The 26,988-nt window shown below is 35.6% G+C and overlaps 1 protein-coding gene across 1 annotated transcript in view; it reads right to left on the reverse strand.

Moving 5' to 3' along the window:
• The window catches only part of Ptprq (protein tyrosine phosphatase receptor type Q), a 195,447-nt gene that overhangs the window by 17,391 nt on the left and 151,068 nt on the right, over positions 1–26,988 (reverse strand). Inside the window, exons 34-39 of the mRNA XM_076920158.1 lie at positions 25,595–25,694; positions 22,802–22,930; positions 12,427–12,453; positions 11,639–11,720; positions 8,035–8,125; positions 3,748–3,824 (exon numbers count right to left, since the gene is read on the reverse strand). Coding sequence (XP_076776273.1) covers positions 3,748–3,824; positions 8,035–8,125; positions 11,639–11,720; positions 12,427–12,453; positions 22,802–22,930; positions 25,595–25,694 — 506 coding nt within the window. The remainder of the gene's footprint in view (positions 1–3,747; positions 3,825–8,034; positions 8,126–11,638; positions 11,721–12,426; positions 12,454–22,801; positions 22,931–25,594; positions 25,695–26,988) is intronic.

Raw genomic sequence — 26,988 nt, forward strand, 5'->3', positions numbered from 1 at the left:
CTGCCTGTGAGGTTGCAATCTCTCATCTCCTTCCTTTGTCACAGTACACCCTTTATCAAAATTTTATGGCCTGTCACTAAGTCCTGGAAAAGAAACACAATTCCCCAGCCTGGCCCAGGACAGAGGAACATGGGTATGTACTGTCACATGAGTCCAGTGATAGATCCTGGTTTCAAGTAACTCCTAAATGTCACCGGCTCCTCCCTTTCCTTTCCTGGAGCCTGCTTTCCTTCACATAGACAAATTATTTCGCTACTTTTAGTCCTTTATCCTTGGCTCCCAGATGCAAAGAAATGACAGTGAGGCCACTCTGGCCTCTGTCTCTTACTCTCTGGGATGCTTCCTCAACTCTCCCTTGAAAGTGTAAAAACAAAACTGATGTGTGACTTGTTTTCTGAGATAAATGAACCCCTAGCTTGGAGGTAGAGAAGTGAGAAATATCATGGTATCATTGCTATGTATTTTCCCCTTATTCCTGGTATACTCTAGTAAAGGACATTTTTCTGGTAAATATTAGCAATCAGTAACCTTGCAAAATACACATATAAACGTGGTTACACACAAAGTTTCTTCACCTGTTCCTGCTTGCCATGTAAGTCACAGGAAATATTCTTTTACAGGATTTCATATATTTTAACACCACCTTATTTTAACAGACTATATGGTACAATAAACGAGGCTTTCTACTTAAGCAAAAGATGGTTTAAACCATCTTTTCTTAAAATGTGCGCTTGTTTTATGTATGTAAATAGTTTGAGTGCATATATATACACAATGTGCATGCCTGGTGCTCTACAATCCCAAAGGAGACTGTCAGATTGTTGTGAGCCAGCATGTGGGTGCTGGAACAGAACCTTCTGTAAGAACCACAGGAGCTCTTAACTACTGAGCCATCTCCCCAGTCCATACTTAAACCATATTATCACTTGCTAATACTTGTCTATTGACAACTATAATATTTAGATAGAACACTAGCATTTCATAAATATTACTTTGCTACGTCATCTACATGCTTCTTTCATGCTTACTAGAACTCCCTGGTTTTCTTTCTTATATTTTTTCTTTTAAATTCAAACTAGATTCTTCTCTCATACAACATATTCCAAATAGTCTTTCCTCCCTCCACTCCTCCCAGCTCTGTCCCTCTGTCCCCCGGAACTTCTCTCTCTTCTGATCCACTCTTCCTCCATTTCATTAAGGGGCAGGCCTCCAAGAGGTAACAACCAAACACAACAAAAGAAGATAGAAGAATACAAAGCAAAAGCCCTCACATAGAAACTATACAAGACAAATCAATAAGAGGAAATGATTCCCAAGAATATGCCAAAGAATCAGACATACATCTGTTCCCACTGTTGGTGGCTAATAGCCATAACTTATACACAGATGACCTCGTATAGACCCATATGGTCCTGTGCTTGCCACTTTAGTCTCTGTGAGCCCAGATCATGTCCTGTTCTAACATTATCCCATATTTGAGATAACATTACAGAAACTGAGGTATTGATTTAGATCTACTTATTGGCAAGTTGAAAACATTATGACAACTTAGCTTTGTCCTACTCTATAACATTGCAAGACATTTATTTGATCACTAAAACAATGGTTATATTTAAAAATTTAGATATCTAGGTTTTATTGCATAAAGTGAGACTTCAGCAGATTTTAAGGCCTATCTACAGTTAAAATTAGTAAGCATAAAACTTCAGTATACTATTTAGAGAAGAATTTCATATCACCAGGACTCAATTATTTGATAAATGAATAAAACCTTAAATTAGTATATTCATGTCAAGAGCAGCCTTGCTTATACACTGAAGGCCTAAATCAGCCATAGGCCTAAGTCAGACATACATGCCTACTAACACAAAGTCTTGGTCTCTGTGGGAAAACACTGACCCTAGAACAGATAGCTATAGATCTTGTGAACAGGCAGCCTTAGTGGAAAACTACCAGCCTGGATAAGAACAAATAGTCATAGGTCTTGTAGATAGGTAGCCTTGGTGGAAAGCACCAGCTTAGATAAAAACAAATGAATCATAGACAGAGTCATAGTGACCTGTTCCCTGCTTCTTCACCCAGCAGATACCCTGTTCTGGAAGATATCTGGAAGAACACCTACGCTCCTGCATCATCCCCTTTCCCACATCCTGACTCTATGTGTATATAACCCCTGTGTGAAAAAATTAAAATAATGGTTTGATCAGGCTATAGACAAGCCATGGTTCTTTGTGATCGCCTGTTTCCCCATTCTCACTTTCAGGTGGTCCCCCCAGACTCTGTTCACTGCCCTGCTGGATGGGACATTCACCTGGTCATTTGAATAGAGACCTACAGATCTAACATCAAAATTGAATAAAACCCATACCTTCTCTAGGCCCTCCCTTAAATGCTATGTAGGGAAGTCTGCACTTCTCCATTATTTAGTCCCTTGACATTAAGACCCAGTTTGGTTGTAATTTTAAAATTAATATTGACTAGTAAGGAATTACAATATAATCTACACATAAACCACTTCATAGAAACTTGGAAACAATAGATACAATACGTTATATTTAATGTAAGGAAAAGGATGATGTATCATAGAAGAATCTCAAATAAATTGGAATAAGTTGAAGGAAGTGACAGGTCAGTGAGTAGTAAAACATCTAAACATAGGAAAATAATATAAAACTGAAGAGTGTGCAGAGCAGCGGAAATCTTCCGGTATCTGTAGGCTCATAAGACAATGATGATTAAGCAATTTCCTATGGAAGCCAGTCAGGAAAAAAAAAAAAAAAAAAAAAAAAACCCATAAAGGGACTACCTTGAAATCACATAATAGAGTTGTTTAGAAATGAAGTCATCTCCTCTGGGAGAAAATTAATGAATTGAGCCTGAAGACACTAGCAATTAACTTCCAATGGTATTCAGAAAACGTTCCCAAGGTGAATGTCTCATTAAAGGACCAAATGTGCTCTTCCTACTCTCAAAATGTAAGAATGTGTCAGCCAAGCTGAGGTCCTAGATGAACAGAGGTTTGGAGTACCCAGCATGATGAAGACTATTGACCATAAATATATATCTATATCTATATCTATCTATCTATCTATCTATCTATCTATATATATATATATATATATACATATGTATACATATATATGTATATATGTATATATATATATATATATATATATATATATATATATATATCATGAAAAAGAGGGACAGAGGACAAACTGGCTTCATTCCATTTTCAGTCTGGCTCAGTAAGAATTTATCATCTCTGATATGTAAGAGACTACACTGAGTACATCACGATTGTCTCCATGTTGATCCACTCATGTTTTCTAAGAGACTACATATTACAACATCATTATTCCTTTGATGGACTCTATATCTCAAAGGGAAAGGTATAGAACAAGTTTTTACACTGTATGAGCATGTCTGTCGGTCTGACTGATGTTTCATTGACAGAGAGATTAGCTGACCTTCAAAGAATATATAAACAAAGTGTATAAAATGGTGCAAAGATAAGGTATGGCAAGAGGAAGAATTTTTCTGTCTGCACGAGCTAGTGAAACAAGTAATTAATCAAAAGCTTGTATATGCCCATCTCTGAGATAACATGTGCATCAGGTTGCTATTGTGGAAACATCACTTTCCCTTCTATAGTGATTTAATGAATTTGTTGTTTTAAAGATATAAAATTTTTAGTATTCACTCTCTATCAAAATAAATATATTATCTATGAAAATAGTAACTCACAGAAACATAGCTGGCATTAATGTAATCTGATCCCGGGATGCTTACATCAGCTATCAACTTCACTCTGTTATTATTGTCTGAGAAAAAAACATAAGAAATCATAATTGGATTTTCAAATTCCCAAGACCTTTATACCATGAAAGTAATATAAAAGTTCACAATCTAATAAGCCAAACTCATATATGAGTATGACATTTAAAAACACATTCCCCCATTTCCCAATATTTTTACTACACAAAAATATTAATAAGATCTTAGATATATTTATAGAATTCCTACACACATTATTACAAAATTGACTTCAAATGTTGTGCCATATTCTTTATTCTGAAACTTATTTTTATTTACTTAATCTTTCTATACCATCATGAATATATTTAGCTTCTGTTCTTAAGACAGATAGTATTTTTAATATAGTGTACCTATTTAATTATGGCTTAAACTGATCCCGCTTGTTATCCAAAATGCTGGAAAACATAATGAAGCTGATGACATAGCTATCAAACTGCATTTGTACAACATATTGCCAGGAATAAAATCCCCAGATCATGTATGTCAAGGGTATAAGCAGATTTTTGTCATATATATTAAAATTTTCTTAGGTGTAATAGTCCATTAAATATTTATTGTATTATAACCAGATTTTTATTCTTTTAAATTAGGGCTTTTGAATTATATGTTATTTATTTCTCCTGTTCTTTATACTAATATTCATATTTTTTTTTACAATTTCACCTATAGATTCTCCTGAAATTTGAATGAATTTTTCTAACTTAACATAACTTAACTAACTTAACTTCAATAGTTTGATGTTTCTTATACTCAGATTTCTTGTTTTTAAGAAACAAAGTATAGGTTTACCTTTTATTATTTATTATTATCTGGAACACAATAGTCCCATTTAACAATATTCCATTCATTTTTCTTTGATTTAAAATATTATATCATATGCTAGATTCTCAATATATTTAGGTCTAGTTTTAAACCATTTATTCTCTCCCATCATTTGCCTATTCTTTCTGTAATATAACATATCTAGTTATTCTTCTTTGGACTATTTTAAAGAAATATCATCATTAAGCAGTTATTCTGTGCCCAGTGATGCTTCTCAAAATGAAGTGCCAGAAATTTTCTTGGGGATTTTTACCAAGTTAATTTTGTACCTGTAAAGTCTACTGATAACTTTAAACATGGGAATCTAAAAATATCTTTGAATGAATGATTCAGAGGTTTGGCTGGATTGTGCATGTAAGTGACCCATACATGCTTAGTCTTTCCCAGGCTCTGGGTTATCAGTATTTGGATAAGAAAAGAAGTAGGGTCTTGTCTTCATGGAGGAAAACTAAGAAGAGGATTGGGTGTGAATTTTTACAGTCTTGAGTGAACCACTTAGTTTCTCTGGTTGTTACTGGCCTCAACTGTACTATGCAGTTATAATATTTATTTTGTTTAACTCCCATGAAGAAATGTCCAAGCTTACAGGAAATATTTTGGACTTTTATTTTCATGTTTTCCAAACTAAAGCATATATCAGTAGATACCAATATTAATTATTTAAAAGGTTTTAGTTATATTGTGGGAAGTTATGACCAGTGCATTTAAATTCAGAGACTCCTAATGTTTAAACAAATTTCTGCAAATGATTTATGTGTCAGTGAGACTGAGCCTTTTATGATTAGCCTTGTACTTCAGGAAGGGAAGCCACTGGGCAGCTATTCACTTGATACGATTGTTTATAATGAACCGAGTTAATAGCATGCTAAACTTTTTCTCATGGTATTTGGATATTAAGGTCATAGTGTCCTGTCAGACAGAGATTTGGAAATCATGTCTGCAAGTATTCGCTGCTAATTCTAGTATCCCAAAGCCCTGTAAACTAATATCTTCCAAAAGGCACTATGATATTTGAAATTCTCTTTCTGTTATTACTCAGGGGAAAAACCACGGTACTCAAAGCTGGCTCAAGCAAAACTTCAGACTCTATTGAAATATATTCTTTCACTGCAAGGCAAGACACAGTTTTCCAGTTTTGTTTTGTGTGCAAGCCCAATAGCAACACATAACCTCAAAATCTTGTGTGGGTAACTGTCTCTGTGTGGGCTTGAATGTAAAAGTATGCTGTCCTTTCTACAGACACGGCTGTGACATTACAAAGGACTTCTAGCTCTAGTGAGGGATGGGGGATTGGTGTCTTCAGAATTCAGTGCCGCAGGAGGTATCATGGCCTTATCCACTCAGAAAGTTATGATCATTTAAAAAAATGATCTATTGATTACACACCACGAAGGCTGAATGCTTTACATATTCTAGTACTGGGTAAGGCGATTTAAGTGATTATTTTACCGAATCTTCTAATGGCCTTAGGAGGAATAGACAGACAAATGGTTTGTTGGTGGTCACAAAGAAAGACAGCCACAAAACAAAATTACATCCCAGGAAGTTTTATTATTTTTATCTTAGCCTCAGTATGGAGGGCTGAGACATTTATGATCCTTACTGTTTTGAGGTTGAACATTTACTACCATCAATCACTCTTGTCCCCTCGCTCCATAAAAGCATTATGGATGTGGGCTGAGTTTTCTTTCAGTCAAAATGGGGATAATTACCAAGATCTTATTCCAAACAAATGAAACAACAGAACTCAAGAACTCAGATTTTCATACTTTAAGTTCAAAACGTCTTAGAGATTAGTTAGATTTATTTGAGTTACTTTATAAGTGTTATAAAGTAACTCAAATTTATAAGTTACTTCATAAGTGACACAATGCAAACCGGTCCCAACTGTATAATGCAACTAGAACTCAATGTTAATGAACTCACGGCAGTGGCCTTTAGATAAGAATATGATATTTATAAAGAACGCCACTTCAATAAGCATGTTGTGAGCAGTCTAGAAGAAATTTAGTGAAAACACATCTAGCAACATGGGCACTCCCACTTAAACTTAAGTTGCATCCAACTCAAGTTAATGTTCTTAAAGTTAGAATAAAAGGCATGCTGAGAAAGGTTGTGACTTCAGACATTTAGAGACTATCAGTCATTTACTCTACTTGTCACCCCATGGCTTTCTCATCTTGCTGCTGAAGTCGTTTCCTTATGATTTATTTTGTTGCAGAAAGAATCTCCAGGAGTTAATGCTATTTGCTCTACTTTCTATTTTACTTCCTGGGCACTGTACTGCAAGGTTGTGTGGATAATAACCTCTGGTATCACAATCCTGTATATCTGGTTGCCTTTGTGAATAATTTTTCCTCTACTATCAGCCTGTGTTCTACTTATTCCTGTTTAAATTATTTGTGGGATTGCAGTCTCCTCTAAATTAGTGTTTTTTCAAGACCTGTAGGAATTTCCTCATTATGTTTATTTGTTTGTTTGTTTGTTTGTATGTTTGTTTATTGAAGCACTAAGTTTTTGCATGTTTGGAAACCTCCTATCCATGAACTATAGTCCCAGTTCTTTGTAAAAACCATTTTAGAAATCAAGGTAGGGTCTGACTAAGTTGCTCGGGTCTATCTTGAATTCCTTAGGTAGAGAAGACTGTTGTTGAACTTTCAGTGTTCACGCACAAGCCTCCCGCTTACTTGCGATTACAAGGATGTATCACCATCACCCTGTGTCCTAGTGTATATTGAAACAAAGTTTCAGAGCACCAAAATTCTTAATTTCTCAATATAAAAATGCATTGGATTAGAATTCCATCCAGTGGGGGGACATTCATTAAAAGACCACAACAGACATATTAGTAATAAAGAAACATCAAATCTTCCTCCACAAGCCATTATTCTTAAAACAGTAACATCGTTTGTTTATTTGAATTGAAAAGTAGAGTGGTCTGACAGGAAGATGCACCTCTGCTTCTCTGCAGAAAAGAATTCCAGTCAACAAATGTTGACTCTGAGCATCAACTAGTATTTTTGCAAGGCCATTTTAGGTTCCACAGGTCAACTGTTCTCTTAAGGAAAGCTAAGCGTTAATTTCCCTTCTGTTGGAGACATGTTCTATAGGAAGATGTTAAAAGGGTTAAATTACAAAGCTGTAAAGCAGGTCGATCTACAGTTTCTTGCACCTGCATAAATGAAACTTTGGTGAACAAACTGGAAACCATGTAAATTAAGTTTAGTAATTAAGAACAAAGCAAATGTGATACAGCTTGAAAGTCACCATTAACGAAACATATTACTGGAATTCAATGAATGTGTAAGAAAACATTAAATAAATGTAAACCGTTAAGATGGTGGCCATTTTTGAATACTTCATAGTCAGACTATAAATGGGAATTGCACCTACATGGTTTTATGTTTGGAAAGCGATTTTTTGCTCTGTTCCAAGGGAGATCAGCATCAGTTGAGGAAAGATCTTGAAGAAATTTTGGTAATTCCTATAGAGGAGAAAAACATTGCAAAGTTTAAACTTGGTATATATAAGATTCTGCCCATTAAAGCCCAATTTCTTCTTCTGAACCCTTCATTTGTTTAGCGTGTGTGTGTGTGTTCATCTACATATTACAGGACAACCTTGGGTGTCATTTTTCAGGTGCCATAAGCCAATTTTATTTTATTAAAATTCTTTAAATAAAGTATCTCTCATCGGACTGAAGCTTGCCAAGACTGAGGCTAGTCTGGCCGGCTAGTCTCGGGGACCTATTTCTGCCTACCTTCCCAAGGCTGGGATTATAAATAATTGCCACCATGGGCAGCTTTTTACATAAAAGTTCTAGGTATCCAATTCAGATTGTGATGCTTGCAAGAATAGTCGACGGAGCTATCATTTCAGTCATAATTCTTTTTAATTTATTGTTAGTTTTGTGTATGTGGTATTGAGCTTTGAATCCTGAGCTTTATACTTGACATGCAATCTTTATTGCAGAGCTAGTCTCCCAGGCATCATTTTTAAATTTTTAATTAAAACTCCTATCATAGATATAAGAACGAGGTCAAATGAATAGTAAAGATTCTCCCTAAATATCACCATTACTGTTCCAAGTGATTTTGATTAGTGAGACTAAGACATTCCCTAGAGAAAATTTCATTGAACTCTGGAGAGCACTTAGGTGCCACATGCTACCCACAGATTCATCAGGTGCACACAACTGTTCTTTAATATGTTAATACCCCTTCAGAGGGAAGAAGGGAGTTGAATGATTTATTTTTTGTTTTTTCGCCCCAGACAGTGTGATTTCATGCCTATTAATTGGCACAACCCTGGTCAATTTGAGAGGATGTCAAAGGTCAATACTGCACTCAGTTGGCCTTGTTAAATTGATAATGGAATGTAAAGGTGAGATTTAGAATGATCAGACACAGATGAAGGGTCAGGAAGACTTACTGTTGACATTTGAGAGAAAAATGATGCACTCTATTTTGCTTTTTCTCATGCAAGTATCTTTAAGGAGGTTGGTGTGAGAACTTGTGTTGATTATTTTATTGGGCAGATGATGGCCATTCATGAGATTATTTCAGGCTATGTAAAGAAATCAAACCATGTGTTTCCATTTTAATGTAATTATAAATTATATTTGATTCAAGAATTTTCCTTTCCCTATTCTTCTGACAATAAAAAAAGTCTGAACAGTTGTTTTCACATGCATAAGTATCATAGCCAAGGTAGACTATAAGCAACAAGGCTCATAAAAAGATAACAACATTAGGACACCCCAGATAACTTTTCTGTGTCAAAAATTTAGAAGCACAGAAAGAGAAAAGGCAAAGAAAAATGTGTTTGAAATTGACTTGAAAAATGATACAGTTTGGAATTATTCCACATACAAGTTCCTATTTATGGTTTCAAGAGACTCTGGGGTTTGATAACCAAAACTCAGTTACCAGGCTGATAGTTTTAACAGCATGATAATACTGGGTGGTCTTATTCTGATTAGGACATAGAGCCTTGGTGAGCTTTTCTAGGTATCTCTTTCTGCTCCTGTTTGATGTCTTCTCATGGGAACAAATGAGCCAATTGTTTGGCCTCCCCACACTTTTCATTTCTTTTCTCTCCCAGGAATACTTTCTTTCCCTTTATCTTCTCATTAGAATTCAGCTCATGCAACTGTTCATCTTAGACATCACAATTTTCATTAGTCGTTCCTAACGAGCATTTAGCATCTTTATGATTCTTGCATCTTTATGCATATCTCAATCATGATACAGTTGTCCTGTTTAAAGCATGTCTCACCACTGCAGTTCTTAATCTAATCTGAATTTGTATATGGTGGAGATCATCAACATAGTAAGTGATGTTTGTGCCAAGCACTTTCCACCCATTTGGTACATGGTAATTTTAGTATTCTCAATTCAGCGAGGCAGATGCTATCTTTTCACAGATGAAGACGTTTAGGTGCAGAGAGATTAGGTAATTTGTCTAAAGTCATTTAGCTTGTGAATGTTAAATGGATGTATACCAATGTATCACACATTGTTTGTTATAGTAGGAACCTTAGTAAATAATAAATAAATAAATAAATAAATAAATAAAATAATAAGTAAATAAAAGATAAAATAGAATGTGCTAAAAGATGAGTCAACTTTGTGCATTCAGTATAAATGTTTATTATGAAATGATAATTTTGATTAAAAAAATTAATAAAGAATTAGGATAAGAATTATTTGGGGTTGGTTTTGTTTGTTTTTACAGAAGAACAACATGGCCTCCCAAAAAGTTAAGCTAGAATTTTTCTTAATACATGAAAATATATATTTGCTAATACAACTATCCATGTACTTGGGAATAAATAATTTGACTATATTTGATCCTATTCTAGAAAAATTACACTTTTCCTAGTGAAAAATTGAAATTTCTTTTTATATAAAAGATAAGGGAACTTCATGGTTGCCTTGACTTTGCGAAGTCTGGTTCAGCATTACTTAAGAAGCGTGACCAACTAGCAGCAGGGCACCCCTTCATCTTTTCACAGTTATCGTTATTACTCCCTGAGAAACTGAAATTTTATAATCCTGAATTATTTAAGCCAATTGTGTGATTCTTTGTTTCAGGAGTTCACACACTAAGAAATTTATGGGAAAAAAAAAAGTAGAAATAGACTTCCGGATACAATATAAAATATACTTTGCTTTCACAATGTAAAATAATCATGTCATCTAGATAAGGTATTTAGGAACCTCAAAATAAATTGCAGATCTAACTTTTATGTCTCTACATAATTTCAATTTTAGTGATATGAAATATACCAAATAATTAATAAGATATATCAAAAGAAACATAAAATTGTTAAAAAGTGAAATTATTTTCAACTTTAAAATAATTTTAGCAGTGAGGTCTTAGTTTTACATATCTCCACGTGGGATCAAACACTTGTCTCATAATAATCAAGAAATAGATATTATTGAATGCAGATATTACTTATCTGTATTGTGATGGGATTAGAAGTAGTAGTAACATTTGGAGTGCCTGCAAATATCAAATTCTGGTCCCTGATCACTTTATCCCATGAATGCACACTGGCTAGCACTCATCATATTCAATAGTCAACGTACTTACATGGAATCATCGAGTGTCTAAACTGAACAGGATTATCCAAATAAAAAACTACATTTACAGCGTGATCTAAAGCTCATACACGAATGCAAAATAATGACTGTCACTCTGGATTTGCACCTCCATCAGAGCGGGTGAGCAGGGAGCTGGAGCCAGGCTGCCATTGCAGGGAGGCCTAAAGAAGACCACCTTCCCCTAACACAGTAGGTGAATACTCTGATCAGGTTGCAGCAAAGGCCACCCAGGGTAACATTACTATCTAAACAATCAACCTGGTAATTGGGTATTGATTATCAAGGCCAGAATCCTTCATGGCCTTGCATGCTTAAAATGGACATGAAATGTGACACAGGAAACCACCGGAGGTCTTGCAATGTTGTGACAACTGCTGGCAACATACCGAAAATTCCTCTTGAAACTTTAGGTTGTTGTTTGTGCAAAGCTCTTCAACGTGTTGCAGGAAGGATTTCTTGCTTATGGGCCTCCAAGTAAAGAAAGGCATTAAATGGAACCGTGTTAGTGTGTATTCTTTCTCTTGAGAGAAAGCTTGGGCACTGTCTGCAAGGTTAACACTTAAGCAACTGTAACACCGCCCCCCCCCACACACACAGTCCTTTAAAGTCACCCTGTCCTGTTTACTAAAGGAGTTCTCCCTCTTTAAGTTCACTTTCTTTTTACATCCATCATACAAAATTCTTCCATTTTTTTTCTTTCAGTGACTTTAAAGGAAAGGTTTAGCATTTTAATGAACAAAAGTTTTGAAGCAAATGTGAGAGCATGAAGTTATCATTGACTCCTAAAAGCACATTAATACTTCCTTGTCATACAGAAGAATGTTACACATTACAAGGTTTTAGAAGATATAAAATATTGCAGTGACTTCATTCTCATAATGATATGGCTTTTAAGCCCCCAAGGAGTTTAAATATCCCCATATTACTTCCCAAGCTAAAATACAGACATGCAGGCTTCACCCCAGAGAGAGAGAAAGCATTTCTCCAGTTACCATGCAATTAGTCATGCTTTTATGATTTATATCCAGCTTAAAGGTCTTTCCAACAAACATACAGAGAGAGAGAGAGAGAGAGAGAGAGAGAGAGAGAGAGAGAGAGAGAGCCAGCCACACAGTAAGAGTCACTGAAGCTTATGTTGATATTCAAACGAAGGGGAAAAAGTTCACAAACTTACTTGATGGATTTTCTATAACTAAGTAACCTGCAACAGAGACCATGTTAGGATGTATTGTGTGTGAGAGTAGATGGCTCATTCTGAAACAGTTCTAGATTAAAATCAGAAAATCATAGTCAAATCAACAATGTTTAAGTACATTGTGGTTGCAACTAGCATGCACTTGCTAATTTTATTTTTTTTTTGAAAAATTATATTAATTGAGACTCTTTTAGCTTCTCTTCCCAGTTATAAAGGCAACAGTATAATATAAGACACGGCATTAAAACCAGGCCACCTTTAAATATATTGCATAGAATAAAGAGTTAATACAGATTCAAGAAATAGTTTCTTTATTTATAAAAAGTGTGGAATGGGAATCAGAAGTTGCTCATGATGACATTATATTGCCCGAGTCTTGTTTCATGACTGAGTTTGAGTTAAAATACAGCCATAATGAATCACATTCATTTCAGCTCCTTTATGTACACTTTTTGTGGTATGTACACTTTGTGTACATTTACATCATTGACAACATTATACTCTGAAACATGAAATATTTTAACAGATAGATAATGCACCACACACGTAGAGATATGTTTCTTGTCAAAACATATCATGCACAACAAATTCGCACAGCACAAAAGCACAAAAGGCACGAATAAATACACAAACAAGATGCACAAGGGGGTCTTTTCGAGCTTTTACATTTTTGATAATATTACAAATTACAATAACCTTCAAGCAAAAAATATTTCTTGGAATATGTACTTTTGAAATCATGGATGCATGAAACAAGGTCATTGAATTGAAGGACAATCAAGACATGATGGATGCTTTGAAAATGATCATAAAGATGTATGTTTAATAGAGAAAACTTAAACCAACAAGAACATATCTTATGGCAAAATAGATGCAATGGAACTTGTAGGGATGAAGTTGCAGGTATTATGAAGCTGGATATTAGAATTTGAAGTCGGCGGTGGGTGTGTCAAAGAGGAAATAGCCTTCTACTTTCTCAGGGGGTAACCTCATAGAGCATCCTAACATTATCCTAGCATCAAACGTGGTAAAGACAAGGCTGTAAACACCGAGCAGAGGCTTGCTGTGTAAACTGAAGACGTTTACCACAACAGCCTAATGTGATCTCAAGAAGGCAATGGAGAACTTCTTACCATAACTTCATGGATCCAGAAGCGGCTGAGTGGGTTGTTAAGTCAGAAAAGCTTTGGTTTGGGGGATGTGAAACAGAAGATCTGAAAATGTGAGGCACTGGAGGTCAGAGACATTGTAACATATGTAATAGAGACAGGTGCAGTAACCAGTGCCTGTTGGAGACGATTACCCTCAGCAAAGACTAGCAAGAAAAACAGATAGTGACAAGCATGCCTCAGACCACCTACACTCCTAGATTATGGCTGCCAAACCTTCTATGCTGCCCTGTTTCTTTGTTTTGTTTTGTTTTTTAATCATGAAAGGAAAATGTGTTAGGCTAGGGAAATCTTGATTACCCACACTTGAGGAATGACTGGCATCTTTGTGTTTGAGACATTCATTTTCATGCCACTCCGTGGAAATGGGAATTTTAATGTGAGTGTCAATGACTGATTCTTTATCAGGAAGATCCAGGATTACTAGGGCTGTACTAGAGAAGTGTATTTCTCTTGGATAACTGAATGCTGAGATGGATGCTACTTTGTTGTTGTTGTTGTTAAGGAAACTCATGAACAAGGCATTAAGGATATCAGTGCAAGTTTGTAGAATCCCTAAGAGATATGAAATATGAATAATCAGAAAACATATATGCAAGCCTTAGCAAAAAAAAATGTAATATTCACATGCTTGCTCTTTCATTAAGAAGCGCCATCCTTCACTTACAACTTGTAAATAAAAAAAATATTCTAAGGCCATTTTTTTCCTCAGTAAAAAGTTAGAAATTTGCTCTAATTTTACTCTCTCTCTTTTTTTTTTGCACAAAATACTTTTCTGTACATTTTAATTTTAAATGTCAACCACCTAACTATTAAACTGGATAGACACTTGTGCATTCTTGCCTCGTTATAAAATGTGATGGTCTTACTGACTTTAAATATTGTTCCACTCTTGAGTAGTTTCTTTTTCCCCCTTTTCTTCCTCCCCCTCCTTCTCTACTTCCTTCTCCCCCCTCTTTTTGAATTTTTTTGACACAGGGTTTTTCTGTCTAGCCTGGGCTGTCCCTGAACTCACTCTGTAGATCAGCCTCCTCACAAACTCAGAGCCTGCCTCTGCCTTCCCAGTCTAAGATCAGTGGTGCCACCATCACCAAGTGAGCAGTTTTCATAATGAGTTGGTGCTTCTGACCATGACCACAGATCCTCCTCACATGCTGTTTCTTTGCTCCTCATATTTTTTCTAAGCATGCTTTATCTTAACGCTACATGTTTTAGTCACACATGAATTCTACTTGTTTCTTAACCTCCTATTCAACAGTTAACTCCCAATAGACCTCAGTTAAGGGCACAGACTAGAAATTAGTGTCTGCTTCCTGTGCTGATTTTTAAGAACAAATAACCTTGTACTGTGTGCTATAGCTATTTCAGTTCATGAACCAAGCATGCATGCATTTATATTCATACATACTTGACAGTCCAGACAGGACTGACACTCAGCTTACTTTATAACCTTCAGAGCCTTATCTATAACAATAGTAATGATATTAGATATAAAATATGAGAGACTTCATCCACACTCAAAGCAAGTTAGAAAGGCTCTAGTTATTGTGGGATGATACCAGAATTGAGTAGATTTTCTCACTCAATTCTTAGGAAACTGAATTTTTAGAAGGTTATAAATCAATACTTGAAATGAGTGTAATTATTAGATTTACCAATAACAAATAGTCAGTTCTAAACAAAGCATATATATACATATACATATACATATACATATACATATATATATTGTCTGTTAACATTAAAATCTACCAGCTCCCGGACTAGTAGAAAGTTAGGAATAGAACAACAAAATTCTGTTTGCCTTCTCAACAAGTGGAAAGAAAAGGAACTTCCCAGCTATGGCACATATCTGTCAGAGCTAAAGCAGGGGGATTGCTGGTATCCTTCTATAGCCCCACAAATAGAAGGAAGGTGGGGGAAGGCAGAAGATAGTAGGCTCTGGTTTGGCTTTAGTTTATTTTCTATCACTTACTTCATCTGACCTTAATAAACTTTTCATAATCATTTTTTTCACAACTATCTTGATGTAATGTAAGATCCCAGGCTTCTAGAATTCTAATATTTTGGGTAACTTTTAGTCTTTGTTTATACCAAAATTATGTGTAAATCAAAACTTGAAATCTTCATATAACAATTTAAATAGAGAAGATATTTTAGAGTATGTAGCTCAGGCTAGCTCATATAGAAATCTGATTTCTCCCTCCTGGCTCTGTGGATTCTGTCCACACAAGTACTATTTCATTCTTGGGTGCTGTATGGCTATATTTCTGCTTTAGGTGCCATTTGCACCTAAGATAAAATTTTTCTTTATTGTCAAGATCCTGAACATTTATTTTTACTAGAAAATATTGGTTTGGAAAATGTATGGCTAGAAAAATAGGAAGAGTGGTTGTATAGTCCTTTAAAAGCTCAGATTATGCATTTTCTTTTTTATCATATATGTAATAAGGCAAGAATGCACAAATTCCAACAATATTAATTCAGAAGTGACACCTTCAAATACAGTGATCAGAGGGTGCATCTGCACTCAAGTAGAAATTTTCTTTTAATTGCAAATTTTTAAAACTTTAAAAAAATTGAACTCGTTTTTACATTGAGGCAGCACTCATATTTACTTCTGGTAGTGAAGGATACTGCCAAATTATATTCAGTTGCTTAGTGGATAAATCAAGTTTGGAATTGGCCTGATTTTTGTAAGATTACAGGCCACTTTTCAATATAAAGGGCTAAACACTTTTATTACATAAATCTTTTCATTACATGAGTTCTATCTGTCTTAAATCCGATGTCTTTTGGTAGAAAGAGTATTATTTCACAGTGAGCTCATTTCTTAAAAGTCTATCAAGAACTTAAATTCTGCTCAGATTACTCTACAGACCCAGAGAGGAACCATTTATTTATGTTGGCAGTGGTGATGAAAGACCGTATTGTCAGGGACTCAGCTTTCCCTCAAGGCCAATTAGTTGAAATCTACAGGGCATCAAAATATAGAGTCTTCATAGAGATAAGTATGCAATGGGAGTAGAGGAACAGCTCAAATCAGCATTACCAGTGGTACAGGACAAATTGAGAAACTTGGGAGTAAATTTTTACAAAACAATAATAAATTATTGCTTTGACGTATTGTAATGATTGTACAACAGAACATGTCATATACATTCAAATAATGACTCTGAATAATCTTTCCAGGAAAATACATAAAAAATTAAATCTTAGAACACTAAATTTTCTAAGATTTGGGAAATGCCAAGTACTTGTGAAATTGCTATGTTTTTCTTTTTTAAAAAATAAGTTTCTACTTTATGTATTTTACCATCTCTAGTTAATCCCAGGGTTTTATCTGCCTCTTTGATTAAATTCTGTCACTTGTCCAAAGTATCATCAGTCATACCTTTAGATATTACTTAATTTCTACCTATACTAATGTTGCTAATCTGTTTTGGGCTGTAAAACAGTGCTCCAGTGTTCTTCCAAATCCCTTTTCACCTTTTTGTCGAATCAACCAGTAATTGTTCTGTGGGTCTCAATGTAAATTAAAAATACCCTAAGCATTATAGCATCACATATAAGGGAAACACAGCCTCAATCAGGGAGCAATCAATGCCAGGTTGTTATTTCATTAGAGGAGAAGGAAGAAGGAGGCATTCAGAGAGTTGCCAAGCAGAGGAGACTCCCTGTGTGTCAGGCATCCCATTTTCCTTGTTACACGGCCTCTCCACATTAGTGCAGTTGAAAACCAATTCTTGACAGATGTTTTATTTCACTAACTATGGGCACAGGTTATTTATCTCAAGAGCAACTCGACTGAAGAGGTACTGTAGACAGCTGTGTGAAGAGGTAGGCGAGTGCCCTCTGTGCAGATGTAAGAAAACAGGCAGGAGACCTCACAGGCTTTACAGGAAATTGTCCAGCCTGAGCTATCTGCAAGGGTTGCAGGTACGCAATGGAAGCTCTGTGTGAGACATTAGGAAAGAATCTACACACAGTAGAAATCAAGAGTAGATCAGATCTGCTAGTGGCATATATGGATATGGGGAGGAGTTGTGTAAAAACAAATTCACCCAGAATCTGAAGTTCAGCTCTTTCATGGGCAGTCCTTAGTCTTCTTCTGTCCTGGGAGAACCCTTGAGTTATTAATTGCATAAAGGGGAAACTGCAATAAAATTATTCTATTTTAAGATGATGGCAACCAATACACCACGAACCTACAGTTCCCAAAGGTCAGCTTTTAATGCTGGTTGGAAATGGATATTTTATGTATGGTCAATGAAATCATTGGCCTAAGAGCATTGTACACTACAGACGTTATACCATTAGGGCAAGTCTCTGAAAATAGAATAGTTCATATAATTTTTAATTCTATCTATGTTAACTTGCTCCCTAAAGCTAAAATAAAACAAGGTTAGTTATGATTCCAAAACTTTAAGAGTCCCTAGAGTTGAAAAGGCCCCTTCTGCGTTAATCATAGCGTGTATTATATACTATCAAGTAGAGTTATAGGAGTCCTGACCTCACCTTGCCTTATGGTTTATGGAAAGGAACACCTCTTTAATAGGTTGTGATTTGGAAGTCAAATGCCTTGCATCCTCGGATTTGATCCAAACTCTTCACCTCTAGGCATTTATATCTAGACCTCTAATTTAACCATGGGCCATCTCTGCTATCATTAATAATATTATTAATAACTTCATATTGCTATACTTGTGCCAGTGCAAAAAAAAAAAAAAAAGGAATGACCAAGCATTAGGGGAATTCCTGAAGTGATTGTGGTTGGTTATCTACTGATCGAGACAGAAATTAAAGTTTCATAAACTGCAGTCAGGGAACAGAGGATGGATAGAAAAAGCCACTGCCTTGATGCTTACAAATTGACATCTCCACTTGGAGACATCTCCATTATCAGATGGAAAGTTCTACTCTTGTGTCATAGAGATGTGAGAATACAATAAGAAGCCTAAAGGAATCTAAATGTAAACCCAATTTTCCATCAAAACTTTGCCAACATAAGAACACAACGCATTCTCATGACATGCACATTGGAAGCCAATGGAAGCCAATGTGCATTTGGATAAGAACTTTACCATAGCAACAGCATGCAGTCTTAGAACACAACAAAAGAAGAAAATCTTTTCTCTTTGGCCTTGGAAAGAATGGCATATTAAGCAACAAAATGCTCAATATCATGTATTTAAAAAAAATCTACAACACACCACCTGGCAAAGTTAAAATAATCACAGCAGAGCTTGGCATTACCCACACAACTTACTGGATGACAAAAATCTCCTTGCGTCTAAAGAAAAATGAAGAGTATCTGGAAGTAAAGATCCGTTATTCATTTAGAGTACAATACCACATTGTTTTTATTTGCTACTATAGTAACATGGGCATTGGTTATCTTACAGTTCATTCTAGTTGCAGGGTGTTGTATTAGGAACTCAGAGATTTTTGCCACTGTTTATGAAAATATCATACACTTAGAAGAGAAATAAAATGAATGATTGGAGTCTCTTAAACAATGGTGGTAATTTACAAGAAAACTGTTTTGCATCTTCTGTCAACTACCTTTTGTTTTGTTCATAAACAATGTCTCACTTTGTAGCTCTGGCTCACTGGAATGCACTATGTAGACCAGATTAGCTTTCCTATTGGGACATCTGTCTGTCCTTGCCTCACTGGTCCTAGGATTAAAGGCTTGCCCCCAAATACCCAGCAGATACTTAATTCAGAATACAAGCTGCACTTCTACAATTTTCTAGTTTCTGCAAGTTTTTCCCACACTAAAATGTTTCTTATAAAAATAATAACTATTATGCTATTAACCTCTCTATGTATGAACGTAGAGTGGAATAATTTGTAATTTTACAAATACAAATAACAGCAACAATACAGAGTACTTTGATATATAGCTTATAAAGTACATTCATAAAATTATAACATTTACTAAATTAAATCAATTTTCCAGTAATGGAGTTAAGTCTATAGTCTCAAATACAAGCCCTATTTGATTAGTTATTTGTTCAAAACTCTTTTCTTTTTTCCCTCTCTCCTTCCCTCCCTCCCTCCCTCCCCCTTTCTTGCTTTTGTTTAGAAACAAGATCTCAGTAAGTAAGCTGAACAAGCTGGCCTTGAATTCTGACTAAGGATACAAAAACATTATTTTAGCACACCTCTTAAAGTTCTTATGGAATCAATAAGTACAAATTTACATTTTTTTACTTTCTTTAAGGAAAAAAAATCTGGCAATGTGGAAGAATGGATCCTTAAACTCTTTGTGACACAGGGTGGAAAAAATTAAATAATGAATGTTTATATAATAAGATGGGTTTTAAAACCCATCTTAAGTATAAAGTAAAATGCATAAATGTTAAATAATTTTATAATATAAACTTGGAAGTCTTCTGCATAATGCAGTTCTAAGCCCTTTGACGTGGGTTTTGTCAACCATGTAACTCTTAAAGTTAATACTTGTCATTGTTGACTAGAGAGTCTCTAATGTTTTCTCTTTTGGATAGGTGAAGGAATATATATATATATATATATAGTTGTAAGCTCAGTTTAACATGACAAACAATTCTGGCAGTTTGGGGGTATACACCCACCATGACCTGAGTAGGAAACACACGTGAACTGGGCAAATTCCTAGGAAACTGAGTTCCTTCTCTACAGATTGTAAAACGTGGGACAATGTACCCAGCAACTTAGGGAGAAAACTGAATCGCTTTGACTTTCATTTCCAGAATTAAGTTTCATTTCTGACTTGAAACACACTCAGATCATGAAGCACATCAAAGACTATGAAGGTTTTTAGCACTTCACTGATAACCGGCCCCCATTCGGATATGTCTAATGCACTAATAATTTTCAGTTATTCTTCTACCCTTGAGTAATGTATCAATGACTTTACTAGCAGAAAAACTTTAATGATTTTTTTTGAGCCAAATCCAGCAAATCGTATTTACTATACATCATTGGTATGTAGAACTCTTGTTTTGTATTGTTTCTGGATGGATGGGGATCAACTCCAGGAGTGGATAAAAAGTACAGAAGAGGAAGAAGATAACTACAGAAGTTAAGCTGGCTCACAAGGGAAGATTTTATAATATAAACTCTAGACTTTATACACAAATGGGACAGTTAAAAGAGTGGAAATTAGTATTTTCAATTTCATTATTATTAGAAAAATGATTTTCTGTGACACAGAAATAAAATATATCTAAAATACTATTTGGCTCTTACAGGTTTTAATGGATAGTGTGATATATAGATAAAATAACATGAAGCAGGAAAATCAATAAAAAGCCACACCAAAGATGGCCACCCTTGAATTATAAATACCACTTAATATAGATCTGTTAGAGGTTTGGCCCACATTTCTATGACTCAAATCTTCTCTAGCTGCCCAGGTAGTCAGACCAGAATAAAAAGTCAAAAGGAAAACCATAGTTTTTTTTTTTTTTTCTGGCTGTGTTGAATGTTAAGAAGTAGAAAATGGTTAGAGTTTGAAAATACCCTGTTTAGAAAAGCAACATCAGCCCAGAGGTTCACGCTCAGTAAAGTTATCTCAGTAATGTTTTCTCTATGCTTAAACTTTACTGCATTGACTTCTAAAGATCTGCTTACTGAGAGGATTTTTGAGGGTTCAGTAAAGATGCTTCAAAACAAAAGGGAAAAAAATGGTCCTTAAGAATTTTGTTAACGTCCTGTAAGTCACACCAGGATGGCAGAATTCCACTACATTTTTCCCTCAGCTCAAATTGATGTCACTGAGATATTTGTTATTCCCTCACAAACGTTCAGAAAGAGTGTGGCTGGCCTGTACTTGTGGAAGAGACACAGAAATTGAGAAAAGAAAGCAGAAAGGAAGAGCCAATCACTGAAGTTCAGGCGGTCCAGAGGGGAGGAGAAGACATTTCTTCTATAGAGCATGAAGCCTTGAGAGGACCAGGAGGCGAACTAAGATTTGATGCTTTAGTGTTCCCATGATAGGGTTTACTGTGGAGGCTGTGTTGGGAGTCTATTGTTCTCATATATATAGTTTTGCTTATGTAAAACAAACAAAAAACCCAACTGTATACTAGGTATTATAAAATTCTACATATAAGCCTCTAAAGTTTCGTCCTTTGTGGATGAAAAGAGATTGCATTAGAATATAAACAACAATCAATATCGAAAAGTTAGGAAGTTATCTCAGAAAGCAAATCTCCTTTCAATGTAGCGATAGTGAATATTTTTCATTTCCTAGGGTTTCAGAGAACCCCCCTAGGCAGTGCATCTTCTAGACAGGAGAACAATAAGGCTTACAAAGCAGATCTATTAAATAAAGGCCAACTTTGATAGGTAGTAACCACAAATTATTTTTTGATGTTCAAGATTTTAATGCCATCTTGTAAAATAATTACAACTTTTAAAATGTCAACAGGGTTTTGTCAGCCAGCGCCTTGCAACAACACCATGACAGAGTTTATTAAGAATCTGGGGAATTATATTAAACAAGTTTTTAAAATATGCTAATACTGTGAACGGTGTAGATGCTTTTTTAAAATATGTAGACTTATCACTGTTTAAAAAGTACTTAAAAAGTTAAGTACTTTGATATGATGATGTCATTCATTCAGCATATACATTGATACTTCTCTTTCTAAAGGCAGTATGTTTTTACTTTGCAGTTTCTAAAGTCTAAATAGGTTTAGAAATACAAATCCCATATACAGTTTTTACATTTATGTAAATTTATGCTGAAATAAAGAACTGTGAACTAAACTCTCACAGATGATATAAAAACATCAAACTTTTAGAAGTATAATTAAATTAGATTGCCTGTAACTCTTCGTGGACATTTTTAGAAAAATCCACGTTTGAAAATGTATTCTATGAGAATTATGCAACAGCATGTTAAAGGTTTAATGAGTAAAAATAATTCATCTTAGGAAAAAAAAAAGAAGTCTTGTTTGAGTATCATAGTCCAAGCTCAGTTCATACTGAACCCAAAATGCTAGGAAGATTAAGTGAGTCTGCGCGGGGGCAGCGAGAAGTGTGTAGAAGACAGAGGTTACCCTTTGAAAGAAGATCTCTGTGACCTGTGTAAACTGGAGCCCCACAAACACTTCCAACAAGCATAGGTCAGAAGAGGGTCATGGCTCCAGGCCCTCTGAACCTCTGCTTGCCCAGAGGAGTGTGCTCACCGCGTTAATCTCTCGTCCTTCAGTTCCAAGTCTGCCACCGTGATGAGCTGGTCCAGCTTAAATTTGGTGTCAATAATCTCTGCATCCCGAGGAGAATATGTACCACCTTCCTTCTGCTTCTGTCTAATCCTGAAATGAGGGCGGTACCGTCAGTGCAGGCACTATCATGAAAGCACTGTTGATGAGGTTGGCAGCTTTTTCTTTTGTTTCTTAAAGTAAAGCCATTTAGACAAATATTTCTTTCCATTAGGTGTGATCTGCCCCTCCTCCCTTTAGCTGCTCCCTCGTTTTATCACAAAAGGAAAAGGAAATGGAAAGAGCCGAGGAAAATGAGTATCTGTGTTTAAAAAAATCAATGTGTCATTGTTTCCTATAATGGAACACTTTGCGCATATCAAATGTGTAAATTGGTTTTTAAATTGTCTTGTTTAATTTTTATGGAAATATGAGGTGTAAAATATTATCTATATTTTATGATCAGAAAACTCAGGATTAGGTTCAAAATTGGTTAATTCAACCCTGAAAACCTAACCAAAAGAAAAAGAATTCTTTTTGGAGGCAGCTCTTTTTATAGTTCTGGCTGGTCTGGAACTCTCTATTCAGACATAGCTGGCCTTGAACTCACAGAAATCCTCCTGTGTCTGCCTCCAGAATAATGGGATTAAAGGAATGAGCTACTTACACCTAGCCCAAAGACTTTTTAAATTTAAGGCCCCTATCTACCAACTCTCCAAGGTGTAGTATGACATATAACAAGGCACTCTTTTGGACCGCATCAGTCATTAATATTTTACACATATTGTCTATGATAAACATTGACATCTAGGATGATTTTGAGAACATAAAATGTGACGCCACCCCCCCCCCAAATACTACACAGTTAAGTATGTCTAAAATGTATATAAAGCACAGAAAAGTGTTGAAGCTAAACTCACAAGGCAGTCCTTGACCCGTAAGTATTTTAAGGGATTACAATTATGAGCATTTAGAGGACAAGCCCACTTTGACTTAGGTGCTCAGTAGCCCGATGGGGAGAGAGCACATGTGGATGGACTATAAGGCTTGATATTCACCAGAGAACAGATTCCCTTTGGCTGAAGAAAGACCCTGGGAGGCTACGCTGCGTAAGTAGAGGCCTCCCATCCCATACAAGGGCTCACCAGAAAATGGGAGGTCAAATGCAACCTCAGAGCAAACAGATGATCAGAGTACCAAACATGAGCACTTCTCATTGCTAAGGCCCATAGATCATACAGTACTCTTTCTGCATTGTCCTGTTGGCAGAAGCCACTGCTTCACACTGAGGTCATTCTGATTATGTACCAAAACTCTTACTAAAATGGAAGTTCTTTTTAATGATGACTTTCTCCTGCTATCTTCTGGCAGAATCTGAAAATAGTATGTGTTATGGGGAAGATGTCTCCTAAGAGAGACTTTCAAATCATACACTCAAAGGCTGACCTAAGAGACGCAAGATAAAAAGGATGGCACAGGGCATCCAAATTACAGGGACAGCCTTAGAGCTATTTAGAAAACTCTGTGTGTGTGTGTGTGTGTGTGTGTGTGTGTGTGTGTGTGTGTGTATGTATGTGTATATATGTATATATGTATATATGTATGTATGTATGTGTGTATGTGTGTATGTGTGTATGTGTGTATGTGTGTATGTGTGTATGTGTGTATGTGTGTATGTGTGTATGTGTGTATGTGTGTATGTGTGTATATGTGTATATGTGTATATGTGTATATGTGTATATGTGTATATGTGTATATGTGTATATGTGTATATGTGTATATGTGTATATGTGTATATGTGTATATATGTATATATGTGTATATGTATATATGATGTAGTGAGTCTGAGTAGGTTTACTCTGTTGTCTCTAAATTACAAACCCACCTTCATTTGTCCTTTATGATAACTGAGTGGGTCTTGATTTCATTTCTTCTTTGTCACTTACCAGAATGCTAAGCTTTGTTCATGTGAGCACTATAGTAAAGTGACATCAGGGAGTTGCTGTGTTTCTTATCTATCTAAAGACAGGGTCTCATGTTTTAACCCTTTAACTTAGAATTCACTATGTAGATCAGATAGGCCTTGAACTCATAAAGATCCACCTGCTTCTCCTTCTGAAGCGCTCAGATTAAAGTTGCACATCCACATAATCTGACTGGTATAGACACTCGAATATTTCATGTGGGACCTTCGGCAACCCACCTAAAGAGTTCTTACTGCCTCTCAGCCCATTTCATTATCCAAAAAATTCCACAAAATCCCAGTCTGCCCAAACCATTCTGTATAAATGTGATGTATCTACGAGCATTTATAACCTTCTACCCTCCAATAAGGATGGATAACTTCTGCCTTTGCTCTGTCATGCTCCACTTGACTCTGAGTACTTGTACATGCTTGTAATAGCCATTCCATGACAACGTTGGGAGATTTCCTTGGCTCTAAGTTCCCTTACTGTCTGTTTCCTAGTCTACTGAGACTGGTTACTTGGTTGTACCCTTGGCTGTATTCCCTTTAAGTTCTTCCTTATTCCCGTTCTCCTCAGCATTTATATCAAATCTTTCCTATCAGAATACCAGAATTTACTTCTTTAAGGCTAGATTCGTTCAACTCAGAATGTATACATACTGTAAAACATCATAGTATGTATTCCAGATAGGTTCGAGTGTTTTATAAGAAAAACAAAACATAATCATTTCCCATTTGTGTAACTGCTGTGTTGCTGTTTGTTGATTGGTCTCTGATAGAAAGCCAACAGAGAATTCTGGGACACATCTTACCTTGCAAATGCAAAAATAGCTGTTCCAAGGAGGATTATTGAGAGGATACACAAAGTGACTGACAGTATGATCTCCACAGTTCTTTCAGAAAGTCCTTCACCTGAGAATGATCGAAACATGATCACCAACACAACCCTGGAGTTGCATCTTGAGTCTCAAACAACATAGACTGTTTCTTGGCATATCACCTAAGAGTGCCATCAAAAAAATTTAATTTGCCTCCTCCTCCTCTTGCTCCTCCTTTTCCTCCTCCTCCTTCCCTTCCTCTTCTTCCTTTTAATTTAGGGGTTCAGTCCTTAATTTTTTCCCTATATAAACTTTATACCTCTGTCAGTGCATTCATCCTCATGGTTTAAATTTTCATTTATGTGATAATGACATTTTCACTAATAAACTTCAGGCTTCTTTATGTAATTACCTACCAGATATTTTTATTTGGACTTATGGTTATCATTTCAAAATGAGTATTTCCAAAATGTGGTGTTTTTTTCTTTTCAACTGAATCCTACTCTCAGTTGAGGAAAATGCCGTTCCTCTAGTTGTGCTGGTTGAACAGAAACCTTAGAGTCACATTTTGAATCTCTCTTTGATAGTTTACGTTACACTGGTACTATCCTTAATATATATTATACATAACACATGTATTATGGATATGTATATAAACAGTTGATGTTTACTAAATGAAACCACAATCTCTTATATATACGATTATTTCAATGTGAGACAAAAACAAAATGTTTAAAGAACAAAATAAGTTCCAAGTATTGTTAGAATGGAATGACAGGCATTGTAAGCAGCCTGCAAGCTGGGTACTCAACTCTTCTCCTCTGTAGTACAGCAGGCACTTCTAAAATCATTGGTCCTTTTCTATAGCCCCTGGTCATCTCATTTCTTTCAAGGGATTGCTCAACCATCTTTCAATGGGATTGTTCTAAAATTAATTTGTCTCTCTAACTCATATGAAAAAGTTCACATTCATATACTGTATTTGGGGAAATTTTAACTCTTGTGACTTATAATTTTACTATAAATTGTTTTGGTTCAATGTCTGAAATATAGGCAAAGATTAAAGCTTTATCTTTTTCTGCTAGATTGGTGGTTATAAAATGCTACCAAGTTTCTTCAGCTATTGAACTGCATGGTATGATGGTGTAGCTGAGTGAATACTGAGTTCTAAATAGTTATCAGTTTCACCATCTTTAATATATCTGGCTCCATTTAAAGCATGCCAGAAGACTAAGTATCTTATCAGATATGAAGTATACCTTCTTATTGACTAAAATTCCAGTGCTTTGTTTTATGAGATTTTTTAGCATGCTACATCTAATATTTTTGCCAAAGGAAGCCAGAAGACGAGTAAAGGATAGTGTTGGTCAGGTGATGGTGATACAGAG

Source organism: Arvicanthis niloticus, chromosome 22 (assembly GCF_011762505.2).
Source record: "Arvicanthis niloticus isolate mArvNil1 chromosome 22, mArvNil1.pat.X, whole genome shotgun sequence".
NCBI classification, from domain to species: Eukaryota; Metazoa; Chordata; class Mammalia; order Rodentia; family Muridae; genus Arvicanthis; species Arvicanthis niloticus.